Source organism: Calypte anna, chromosome 1 (genome assembly GCF_003957555.1).
Source record: "Calypte anna isolate BGI_N300 chromosome 1, bCalAnn1_v1.p, whole genome shotgun sequence".
Classification (NCBI taxonomy): domain Eukaryota; kingdom Metazoa; phylum Chordata; class Aves; order Apodiformes; family Trochilidae; genus Calypte; species Calypte anna.
The window spans coordinates 36,080,852-36,094,370 of NC_044244.1; the positions used below are offsets into that span (position 1 = coordinate 36,080,852).

Genomic DNA, 13,519 nt, shown 5'->3' on the forward strand with positions numbered 1-13,519 from the left:
TGGGCTTCCTAGCAAAGGAGTGACATGAATATACAAGAATGAGTCCATGAAGATGATTAAAGGACTGTGGGCATCTGTCATAGGAGGAAAGGCTAAGAGAGGTAGGCTCAGGGTGATCTTATCAAAGTGTAGAAATATCTGATAGGAGGAAGCAAAGAAGATGGAGCTATGCGCTTCTCAGAGGTGTTACAAGAATGGGCTAGAGGCACTGAGGGCAAACGGAGATATAGGAAATAATACTGAAACATGAGCTGGTTTGTTTTGCTTTGTTTTGTTTTGTTTACTGTGAAGGCAGCCAAGCCTAGAGGCTTTGAGTAGTGTCCATCCATGGAGATACTCAAAATCTGACTGGGCACAGCCTTGTGCAAGCTGTTTTAGCTGACTCTGAGCTGTGGGATTGGACGGAATGATACCCTGAGGATCCATCCAGCTCCATCTGTTCTGTGTTCTATAACTGTGTTCCTTCATGCCATAGTGCTAGTGGTCTGACACATGTTTGCAGTGCAGGAGAATCAAGCTCAAGGCTTTTCTGAGTCACTTGTAGCAGTACTAGAGCCAGGGCTTCCCATGTGATATGAGAGTGCTTTAATATTAATTTAGTATTTTCTCCTTCAATACGCTTCTTGTACAACGATTTCATTAATATTTTAAGCATGTTCTTCAAGCTGAGTTTTTTCCATGATTTAGAATTTTACAGTGAATATTAATTTCATTTAAATATAAGTGCAAATACAAAACACACAGGTATCCACAGGGCAGAAGACACCTCCTGAGGTGAAAGCTCACTGTTCTCAACTACACAAACAGAATTACAGAAAGATTTACCCAGACATGACAAATTAGATTCTAGAAGATGCTCAGAAACTAAAATTACAAGGACGTTACAAGAAATTATGTAGAGCAGTTCATGGCAAAGTACAGTACAGAGCAAAACCCCACTCTTATGCCCAGTTTTCAAATCTTCATCTTGAGTCTCTTTTGATCTTTTTAAATAAGGTTATCTAGGTTAGGGGAGGGAGTGGAGGATGGAGCTGGTGGAGTAAATGGAGGTTCTCCATCTGCCCTTAAATATTTTAACTACAATCAGTTTTGGTGCAATTCATATAAATTTAATGAAGGAACTTCATTTAAAAAAATAAAAAATCCAGGTTCCCACCCTGCAAGCAACCAATACAAAATGGTCTGTGGCTCCCTCTGAATTTCTCACTTGTATTTCACAAGTCTAACTACTGCTTTCTGAACTCAGAAATATAAGAAAGCTGACTTTGATGTTTGACTGCATCCTTTTCCTGTAAGAATATCTTCCCTTATAGCACCAGATAGAGAAAGAGCTATGGAAACAGTAATCATTTCCCAGTACATGCTCATAAGGTAAAGTTAAACACAAGCTATTTGATGAATGGGTATTTGAAGGGTCCATGAGATGTCAACACATGAGAACTGAAAACACTTAGCAAAAGCAGAACTTCTTCATTTTACACAGTTAGGTAATCTGCTACTCTTTCAAGCTGGAAACTAAAGCACTACGTAGATCAAATTTTGTAAATATAATTTGGTCTCTCTCTGCTACTAAAACCTGGAAACACTACCCCAAGACTAGCTACCTACTCCATGGAGAAAGGACCCAACAGACGTAACTACTGCTATATGTGGATAGAGGACAAGTAAGCTCATAATGAAGAGAGCATGAAGCATAGATAAAATGCTGAAGGAAAAGAAGTCATAAACCAGTTACATTTGTTACAAAAGATAATGAAAAATTATCTTAAAAGAAACAGATGGCCTAGCTGTATCTATAATGTGCAGGTGTAAAAGGTTCAAACAAATCCTAATTTTCTCTACAATTCTCTAAATTTCTCTACAATTTATCGCTACAATACCTATTAAACTTCCTTATTTGACTGTTTTTACTTCCCTATTTAACTGGTTTTATGTTGACTTTCTGTTTCCTTACAGATCTTACAGGTGAACAAGGTGATGTCCATCTTGTTTTATGTGATATTTCTCGCTTATCTTCGTGGCGTCCAATCTACCAACATGGATAAAAGGAGTTTGCCAGAAGATTCAATAAATTCTCTTATTATTAAACTCATTCAGGCAGACATTTTGAAAAACAAACTTTCTAAGCAGATGGTAGATATTAAGGAAAACTATCAAAACACAATGCAGAAAGCAGACACTCAACAAGACATGGACGGAGATGAAAATGTGAAATCAGACTTCCAGCCAGTTATCTCAATGGATACAGATCTCTTAAAGCAGCAGAGACGTTACAACTCTCCCCGAGTCCTCTTGAGTGATAACACACCTCTGGAACCACCCCCCCTGTACCTCATGGAGGATTATATTGGAAATTCAGTGGTGGTGAACAGAACCTCCCGTCGGAAAAGGTATGCGGAGCACAAGAGCCACCGAGGGGAATATTCTGTTTGTGACAGTGAAAGTTTATGGGTCACGGACAAATCATCTGCCATCGACATTAGAGGACACCAGGTAACTGTGCTGGGAGAAATTAAAACGGGCAACTCTCCAGTTAAGCAATACTTTTATGAAACGAGGTGTAAAGAAGCCAAGCCTGTGAAAAACGGCTGCCGTGGCATCGATGACAAGCACTGGAACTCCCAGTGCAAGACATCCCAAACATATGTTAGAGCACTGACTTCAGAAAACAATAAACTGGTGGGCTGGAGATGGATAAGGATAGACACCTCCTGCGTGTGTGCTTTGTCAAGGAAAATAGGAAGAACATAAATCTGCATCTCTTTGCTATATAAATTATTACTTTAAATTATATGATATGCATGTAGCATATAAATGTTTATATTGTTTTATATATTATAAGTTGACCTTATTTATTAAACTTCAGCAAATCTACAGTATATAAGCTTTCTCTCTCAATAAACAAGAGCAAAGGGTGTGTGCATCTGCTGTGGGCAGCTCCGGGGTTTTTTTTTAGACTATGTTTGTGACACTGCTTGTTGGCAGCATACCGTAACCTTACTGTAAAATCTGTGTAAAATCAGTATTTTTCATTCAGTATTGTCAAGCCAGTGACTGTCATTTAGTAAACTTGTTAAAAATCAGATCAATGTCAAGAGTTTTGTACATATTTATATTCCCCACTCTCTACATTCATTGGATGCAGTGTTGACTCCTCACCACCAACACAAAAATGGACCAAAATATATGTTGTAGCCTACAGATGATGTCAATGTTACAGGCATCAAGTAGCCATAGAATATAATGTCTGTGTATTATGCCAGTTTTGTCAGTGGAATGACCATTTTCCCTCTGTAAGCATTTCAGAATGACTGCTAATAATCCAGTAACTTCTGTTTATGGTTTTGAAGCACATTTGGTTTGCAACTGTTTCTAATACTGCCAGTTCATCACAGAAAAAGATATATTTAAAAAGTCTGAAATATTTGTAGCAGAAACTTACTGCAGCCATGACAAAATCCAAGTTGATCATTAATATAATAGATAAAAGATGATTTGTTTTAGAATTTACTATTTATAGTCATCAGCCTCTTCCTCCTTGAACAAATCAATTATATTCTACTAGCACTGTGGCATCATTTCTCTCTGAGTTTTTAAAGTAGAAACAAAGGTGGTGGTTCTTAACATAAAAAGATACCTTGGCTTGCAAATTATAGTAAAGAAAAATATTCTGTCCTGGCACAACTGTCAAAGCTACACACCTATACAAAGTTGTTCTCCTCAGCAATCCATCCTCCATTTCTCACAGAGGGAAAACTGTGTAGAACTGCTTAACAAACCTGGTAGTTTTCCTAGGGACATGAAATAATGTATCTTTGTGAGCAGTCTGGTGACTAAAATCCAGGCAGTCCATGGTTATAATTAAGTTCCTCAATTGTACAGGTGAGTGTCTACTTAGGACAGACAAATGTACTAGCACATATATACCTCAAACTCCTCCTTGTATTATCATGTAGCTCCACTGGGGGCAGTAATAATTACACTACTTGAAGAGATAGTCTATCATACATTAGCTGTACAATGCCCTGGATGGGATCCCAGTCCCATAAAAGTAAAAGAGAGTCTTGTCGTGGATATCACCAGAAATAAGATTGGGCTGCATGTGGTCTGTGTCTAGATAGAGCTTAACACACAGTCAGTCATTCAAAAAGCATTACAGTTGCAGTGGTCTTTGGTTTTTACAGTTCAACTTTCACTGTTGTAACTTGTTCAGCATCACAGATAAGAATGAGATCAGAGCACTCAAAAAACAAGGTGGCAGGATTCCTTTGTTCATAGAGTTTTCACTACTGGAGAACCAACTTCAAATCTGCAACAAGTCATCAAAGGCAGCAAATTGTGTGGTCTCCCCTAATCCCTTACAGAGAGCATTACACATCATAAAGCCACTGGAGAACCAGACAGGTTGTTCATGAGGCCAAGCACTGGAATAGAAGTGACTCTGAAAGCCAGGTTGGAGCATAATCCTGAAGGGGAAGCCATAAACAAAGATTTTGAGAACCATCTCAATTTTCAGCATGAGGCCCGGGTATCTACCTCACAGGAAATATCACCACCTCATGGGACTAAACCCTAATTTTGCTTCAAGCAATAATAACTTCAGAGGTTTGATACCAAGGCAGTTGTTTAAGGGAATGAAAGTATGTAATATAATAAAGAGCTAGGTATCTGTTAGGTCTGACTAGATTTTTCCCCACATTCTCTTTCCTTGGCAAACATTAGAAAAGAAAATAATGCTCAACAGAACTTTTTTGAGTTTCAACAGGGAAGAAAAAACAACTCATTAATTATTTGGCTTGGAGGCACAAGCATATTTTTCAGAGTTCTGTCCGACTAAAGATTTCTGCAAGTTAAAAAAATTTTACACCCTGGATTCCCAAATAAGGATCATTTTCAGATGCTGAGAGTAGCTGAGAGCAGATATTGTCATGGATCATTAACTGTGGAGATTTCCATGCTTCAGTATCCCAGATACATCCATCTCTGTATGAGAAGAGAAAGAAAACTAGCTGAGCTTAGTTAATCACTGCTGCTTACAGAGCCTGTATCCCTTTAATTGGAAGCTACCTTGGTCCTACAGTGTGGATGTCATGATTGTTTATATCATTCTAAGTTTGGAGAAATTCTATTGAAGTTAGGCAGGAAAATGTAGGTTTATAGCAATTTAAACATCAGACCTGATCCCAATGACTTAACTTCTACTCACAGAAAACCAAGGGGGTTCATTCTTTTTTGGTTCAAAGAAAACAATTTGTCATTTCTCACTGTAAATCCTGTAACAGGAACTGGTCTTTGACTCTCAACTTTACCAACGCACTGAGTATTTTACAAGCGGACAGCAAAAATGTATCAGAGTTAAATACAACATCCGTCATCTGAAACACATTAAAAGAGAAAGAAGCATGGTGTGTAAGGTTATTAGATCGGCTGCCTCTTTCCCACCCCAGTATAACAATGAGCGGAAGTGTTACCCTCTGGATCTGCTCCAGTTTCCACCAAAGTCAATGGAAAAATTCTCACCTTCCCCAGTGGAAGCTGGATCAGGCCCCGCATGAAGAAAAACCTGCAGATCTCAAGCAGAGAGCAGAGCAATCACACACATCAGTTTCACAAGAGTTCTTGTAAATCCTCTGTACGCATAAGATGCTGTATAATTTTGTAACAAGTTTGTAAACAAAGCCTGTAATAAATTTGTTAAGGCCTAATCCTGTTTTTCACTGTAGCTGGTGATGGTTTTATTGTCAGCTTCGGTCATGGCACAGTTAATTCAAAGTTCTTATCCAACTTTTTTGTATGTGTTAAGTAATTAAGCAAAATATTCATCTTGCAACACTAGTTTAATCTGAGAATTCTAAAACTATCTCCCATTAGGAAGCTCAGATGCTGTGTCAATGTTGTTTTGCCAATAGATCATTATAAACATACATTTTATCCAGCTTTTCTCCCAAACGACCGAACGCTATTCTGAAATTGCCTGTCTATGTCAAACTGTATTTTCTCCATTTTTTCCCCAGTTTTTTTACAGTCCATTTAGCAACAATAAAAAATGCTCCACTGAGATTTTGGGAAACCATCTGCATTTATTTTATCACCTTTGAACATGTGTTCAGGAATGAAGTCTGTGCAGCAAGTTTACTGCTACCCAGAGATTTGTGCGGCTGCACCAGGAAGAAACTTTGACTGGACTGTACAGAGTGTGTGCTCAAAAACCACTCTGCTCATACTCTGTTATTTCGATGCTTTAGCAATCACTCTTTTGCTCAGCTATACATTGTATATCTGCAGACAATACCAAACAGGAAACAAGTCTGATTGGGAGTTCCAAAACTAAAAATTTAATGATAATGACCTGCTATTTCTGACCTTTCAGCAAATGACTTTGTGCAGCAAAATGAAGCGCATGACCATTCATTTCATTTAATAGAAACATTGTGGCAAAATCAATGGGATTCTGTGTTCTCCTGGCTTGGTACGCCTATGTAATTCATCATGCATGTGGGAAGGGGGAGGGGGCTAAGGGAGGAAGAGGAGGAGAGGATAATAAGCTCTACAGCTTGTGAGAAGTAAAGAGCTGTACTCTGGGTTGGAGCATTTTAAAGTGTGGAGGGGTTGTTTTCTGAAATGCTTTGCGTGTATTTTGTTACAGCAGATGGCAGAATGACCGAGCAAGCACAGATGTGGTGTAAAAAAAGTCAAGAAATATAAGGATAACAAAAACTATCCTGGGAGAGTCAGCATTCGCTACCACTGGACACGCGTGCAGTTGTTCTGTGAAGGTTATTGCAGAGTTCAGCTATGGCATTCCTGGTTAAAATATTTAACTAACTTCTGTGGCAAGAATTCCTGAAACTTATTACATTAATGCTCTTAATAATTTTCCTTTTTTTCACTAGCTGCTTTGGTACCTTTGGTGAACCGCAAATGGTAATGCTTTCCATGAAGATCCCCAAATAGAGATTTCTCCTTTGTTTTATTGCTGAGCTTTGAAGCCAGCAGCACGTGAAAGCCATACTTTGACTAAAGTTGTTGCCTTTTGATGCCATGGCCTCATGTTTCTGGACATTTTGACCACAAGGTGCTATTGTGTTAGGCACACAATTAGGTGAGATCAGGACCAGGCTGATCTAAATCATGCTCGAGAAATGGATGTGTGCATGGTGGCAAGGGAGCAAAAAGATACTGAGCCAACCCTTTGCCATCTGTACATCCACCTTCCCAAATTTCCTGCTTCGGTCAGTGAGCTGTAAGTTGCATGATCAAGGGCTGCATAATCAAGGGTTGCTACCTGTATGCTGAAAGGGTTGATATGCCAAGAAAAACTTGGGACAGGACAATTTCTCCATTCACCTTTTTTCCTGGCCACAAGCGTGACTTATGTGAGTCTGAGTGGACCTTCTGTAAAAAGGTGCTAGGTTTGCAGCATGTCAGTTGTTCTCTCTCTCTCTAAAAAAAAAAAAAAGCACATTGTTGCTATTTACCTATGCCACAGGGAGGAAACTGCATCATTGATAAACCAGCTCCATTATTTATGAATTACTCTATTTGACATAAAACATTAATGTGTCCAGGTGAGTCTGCTAAGGAAGAAGGGATACTGCTCCTTTTCTCTAAGCAAGAACATTTCCATACAGGGTGAGAAAAAAAGAAAAGTAAGTCCTGTAAAAAAACAGGCAAACATCTTACAGAGGTTTAGGAAAGCGAGAGAGATTGTTCAACTGTAACCTGAAATGAAAAACTTTCCTGCTGTGCTAAGAGTTAAAGAAATACCATTAGATCATCTGAAACATGAATTCAAAAGGAAAATGAACCTCTATTAATTGAGGTCAATCCTACTGCGTTGATTAGGTATGAGCTATGCTCACTGAGCATAGATGATGAAGTCTTGCTCTTGGTTAGTCCTACACAGCCCCTGTTGTCAGCACTTAATACTATGAAGCTGTTAAGTGAGGGCAGAATTTGGCTCAGAAGGTATTAATCCAAACCAGATACATAAGAGAGAGCCTTAAGTTGAAAGAATTATCCAACACACAAAAGAAGGCATGATTTTAACATCGGTGTCCTCAGAAAAATGCTGATTTCTTTGTCTAGTTCCAGGGATTTACGTTTTAAAATATGTTTTGAACTGTCTGGTATGCACATATATTTAGCAACAATTTGCAAACAAACAAACAAACAAAAAAAAACCCAAACCAAAAGCTGTAAATTTCAGTATGCAGTAAAATACTGTGTCTAGCACTGTGAATAACTTCTGTTGATTCCTATTTATGTTCTCAGTGTCTGAAAAAAGAATTTTAATACAAGTTTTGGTTTTGGTTTACACATGGTGTTTTGTGTAATCAGCACCTCAACACTGCTGGTAGATGTTTGTGGTGTGCAATCTTTGTAGATAAATGAAGCAGTAATATGGCTTTAAAGTTGCTGGGCAATGTAAAAGTTTTCAGTCTCACATTTTTAGAGAAGATAGTTAAACTGAATATGTGAAAGTGACAGAATATGCTTCTGAAGGTCAGAGATCAAATGTTTTAAAATATTGAATGGCCACTTTTCTCAAGTTGCAAATTACTGAGTTGGATTCCTTTGTGGCGTAGCCTACTGCTCATATGGAGTACAATTTTTAAAATCTTTGTTATTGCAAAAATCACTAAATGTGATTCCCATTAAATTCAGAAGATAGACAACTGTTCATTTCTACATCGCTGACAGAGCGTACACCATATCCCCAGTATATGAGCCAAATTATAGATCAGAGACTGATCCCTGAATCTGTGTCCTGAGGAAAAAAACTTCCAGGATGGAAATTTTTCCATACTGCAGGGTGAGAGCTCAGATGCCATAGTCACTGTGTCTGTGCCATGGTGTCAAGACCTACACTGGAAGTCTTGAGAAGGTAGACCCTAGCCAATTGGAGAGAGGAAAAGTAGAAAAAGTGGGATGGGTTTGTCAATAATTATTACATTTGTTCCTTGAAAATTAGAACCAGCACATAAAATAGACTATACAATCATCATAATCCTCCTGGTCTCAGAGATCTGACTCAGAGGCACATATACCCTAGGTCAATAATCTTGGCCATCATGGAGTTCTGACACTTGGCATCAGGACACAGGATTTGTCCTAGGAGGTGGAAAGGGTGAAAAAAAATCCTTCTCCTACCATATTCAGACAAAAGTAATTAAACAAAAGGAAGTTCTCATGGCAACAGTTTTGCCTCAGATAAGCATGGTTGTTGTTGGTTTTTTTCCCACAGAAATAGAAGATGTGTTCCTGAGAAAGGCCTGCTGCATTTAGTTTTCTCAGAAGGATATGATGGAGCATAGACATTAGCTGACAAAGGATTATTCTTCTTCAATGGAGTTTTTCAGGGATCTACTTTCCCTTCAGATTACCTCTTGCCATATTGCTGGTTCACTACAAAAATATAGGGTGATGTCTTCTGATGTGCATCCTGTTGTGGGGAACATTTATATGTGCAGGGAAGAGCACCCCAGTACCATGACTGGATTGAGGAGAGTGGCTCAGCACTCTCTATAGCTCCTTCCTCTCTTTTTCTAAATTCCATGAAGACTGGGGTGTGTCAGTGGCACAAAAATGGAGAGCAATAACAGTGCAATGGATGCACAACACACTTCTCCATTTGCAAGAGCCAAAGAGAGCATCAGGTCAGCTCCATTATCTTGCTGGATGGTCCTGTAATCTCACTGGTCCTTCATCTCCATCTGTGGAATCTTTGAAGACAAGGATCCACACAACCATTTCATAAGGCAAGTTTAAGAAATACCATGGCAAACCTGCAGTGGTTTGGACCCAGGTCACACACAGTGAAAGACTAAAAAGGGAAGCAAAAGTGAGTGGATTTTTTTAGCAACAAAATCCTCTTGAACATCTTTTCTTGCATCCAGAATGTATACAAAAAGCCAACCTGACTAGTGGAAAGTGTTTAAGTCATTAACAAAGTTAAAGTTCTAGGGAGAACCACCACACTTAACTGTATTATTACGAAGGTTTAATGTCTGACTTCAGTAGGATTAGTCCCAGTTTGTTCAGATACAATAAAGCTTGAAATTATGCCTGCAAAATTTTAAAGGTGGTGGTGAGCTCTGTACCTGATCAGACTCTCAATTTCTTTATACCACATAGCTGCTGCCTGGGTAGCTATATGACGAGTACCGACTGAATTATTTAATGTGAGAGATTACAGGGGGCCTGTAATTCTATACTGTAGCATCTTTAAATTATGTCTGCTTTGCAGGGGGGATATTGTTGTCAGATCTGATTGAATCAATCCACTTGACCAGGCACCCAGAAGCTTTCCATATCACCAGATAAATAGCCTGCCCCAAGAACCACCATGCATAGCATTCCAAACTAACTTTACTTCTTGTTTCAGATGTAATTTCACTGAATCTTGTTTTCCTTGAAGAAATGATGATGAAGAAGTAAAAGATAGATTTGCAAGTATTAGCATTCAGGATTAAATTCTGAAATCCCTAACTATTTTCAAAAAAAGAAACACTGGAAAATTAAGATAGCATAGGCACTTCACAAGCTCAGTGAAGATGCTCCTGTGCAGAAACCAAACTGCTTTAGAAAGCTGCAGTCTAACCTCAGAGAAAACAATGAACCCTGTCCTGCTGAACAGAGGTACCTGTCGAGTCTCTTTTTAATTCACCAGAAATATTTTAGCTTTCCCAAGCTTTTTTTTCAGTAATCAGATATTGATTATAGTTAACATGACAACTTTTTCTACCTTAGAAAAACTCCAGAACTACTGTCTGAAGTAAACTGAAATTATTCATTCTGGGTAAACATCATACCCTGAATTTTATAGTCTTTACCAGCCTTCAGTGATTACTCAATTTGCAAACTAGAAATCTAGCTTCACTTTGTGGGCTTGGAAAACTTTGAGATTTTCCTCTTCAATTTCTCTTCCAGCAAGTCTTCATCAATGCCAAAGATTTTACAGTCCCTAAATATAATCTGAAGTGTCTGCTTTTGTCAAGCTTAAGGTTATTTATTGCTCCATGAGGCATCTACTAAGTATTCAATTGCCCCAAGACATGAGTGGGAACAGTGGTTCAGGCTCCATAAAAGAAGAACCACAACTCAGAAGGTAGCAAATAACAAAAAAGCTGATACCAAGAATTTCACTAGAAAGCCAAATCTGGAGTTTAAAAAAGACAACACAGGAAATAGAAGCGGAAGCTGAGAAAAAAATTCCAAAAGTCTGTAGTCTTAAGAAAAAAAAAAGAGAGCCTTTAATAATAGCAAGAATTTTTTTTTTCTCATAGGGCATTTCCCTCTGTGATCGCTGCCTTGTAAAATTAATTCCTTTCCCATTAAAGTTAAAGATAATAGATTGAGCTGAAACTCTGCTGTCAGGGAGAGTTTTGTGCTAATAGTCAGAGTAACCACTCCTAACAAATTCCTCACTTAAACCTGTAATCCCACCCTGTGCATCTGGCTAGGGGAGTGGCTTATTGATTCATTCTTCAAAAAAATTCAGTCAGGATTTACTGAAACAGAATTCTATAGCTTGGGCTTCATTTAAGTGGATTTAGCTCACTCAGCCTTCTTGCATAGGTCTTGATCAAAAGTAGTCCTTAAGCATATGTCCAATTTTAAGAGAAGAATAGCTGCCTTGAAGTTGGTAAGATTAACCCTGTGCTTAAAGCTAAGCACAAAATCAAATGTTTTTATGAAGCAGGATAATAGTGAGGTTTTTTAGTGATTGCATAAGTGGAAATAACAAAAATTAACTAAAAAAACCCAACAAACCAATAAAACAAACACAAAGAAAGGCCACAAAAAAACCCAAACAAAAAAACCAAAACCAAATGAAGCAAGAATATGAGCAAACTGCTAATTTACAGATAAACTGTAAACATTTAAGACTTTATCCAATGTACACGAAAAAGCTTGTTTTTCCACAGCTACTGTGGAGTCCTTTTGCACTATAAATTTTCAACTACTCTTGAATTCTGTGTTTATTAATTGAAGCATGATCAACAAAATGTCATGGATTTATAGAATAAGGAACACAACAAAGAAAACCGATCTCTTCTTTTCTTAAAGAAAAAAATTAGCAGATAAAGTTATACCTAAAGTGAAGTAAAGCTTTTGGCAGTACTTCACAAATTCTTTCTCAAAAAAGTAATTCAAATATACTTGAATGTGAATGCAGTCACCTGGACTGGGAGCCAGGAAAAGGAACATGCAAAGAAAACTGGAAATGTGCTGAACCAGGGGAAGGAGTCATTCAGTGGGTAACTGAGGAAAGAGCTCTAGACCAGGGGTGAAATTATGAAGACCAACTTAGTACTTAGGTGACCACATCACACATTTGAAGGCATATTGGACACTTCCCTTCAAACAAGGGGTCTGACAGCAGCACTTCCTGAAAGATGCTGAGGAAACAGAAAAGAAAATTTTGAGTAACAGATTGAGACTACTTTCTCTTTACCTGGTGACTCTGGTTCATTTTACCTGCTTAGAAGGCTGCTACAACAGCAGATGAATATTCTAGTTACGTGCCCAAAGAAACTTTCCTGGGATTTCCCAGAATTAATCCCTCCTGCAATTAATATGCCCTAAGACTTAAGTCCAAGACTTAAAAAAGTAGCTACAATTAAGTCCTAAACCTTTCTGAGTCTCTGGTAGCTGGTCCCAGCCATTTTTGGAAGATTTAAAGCAAACACACAGAAAGCTGAGGGTTTCCTCCAATAAAAGGCTCCTTATTTAGAACTTGGACTAACAGGGTTCTTGGCACAGAAGTAATGTTTTTTCCCCTACAGGGTAAGAGACCTAGGATTAGGGTCACTCGTAGCAAGGATGAACACTTTTGCCTTCTCTGGCATACATTTTGCTAAATGTATTTTGTATACAAAAGGGAAGTAACTAAGCATCACCTACTTACAAATGGAAAGTCTTACATGCAAAACAGGTCTGACAAAGTAAGGTATCAGATGCTGAATACTATTGCACTCCACTCCCTCTCACAGTTTCATGCATATGGAAGAAGTTTTTAAGAAAAAGTGATAACTTTAATGTAGAGGTCCTTAACTCTAGATCCACTGCAATCACCCACAGGGGAAACAGGCAGTGGTGTACCACCCTTTACATTAAAAATACCTGGTGCCAGCCTCTTGTCTCACTGGAGACAAGTGCCTTGTAGACAACCAGTGCGGACTTAACTCTGTTCACAGTTCTTGCTCAGCGATGGTTCTTGATGCCTGTTGGAAGAGAAAATATGTCCCACCCTTTAGAAGAAAGGCAAGTACTTGTTAATGGAGCACCCAGTGAAAAATACCCCAGCATAGACACTACTTCATTGTCACCTGATGGAGGAAACAAGCAGGAAGACCTTTCAAATATTGAACAGAGAATTCAATTAGGACCAGGACAAGAGTCCATGGGAGATTCCTTGTTCTTATCAGGGATGAGACTTGTTACTGGGAGAAACAGATGAACAAACACTCTCCCTCTTCTGTCTCATGTGATCTGATTAGTAGTCCAGACGCTT

At 38.5% G+C, this 13,519-nt stretch overlaps 1 protein-coding gene across 1 annotated transcript in view; it reads left to right on the forward strand.

The window, feature by feature from the left end:
- NTF3 (neurotrophin 3) overlaps window positions 1-2,786 on the forward strand; it is a 53,626-nt gene extending 50,840 nt beyond the window's left edge. Inside the window, exon 2 of the mRNA XM_030460586.1 lies at window positions 1,957-2,786. Coding sequence (XP_030316446.1) covers window positions 1,957-2,751 — 795 coding nt within the window. The 3' untranslated portion in view covers window positions 2,752-2,786. The remainder of the gene's footprint in view (window positions 1-1,956) is intronic.
- Window positions 2,787-13,519: the final 10,733 nt, after the last annotated feature.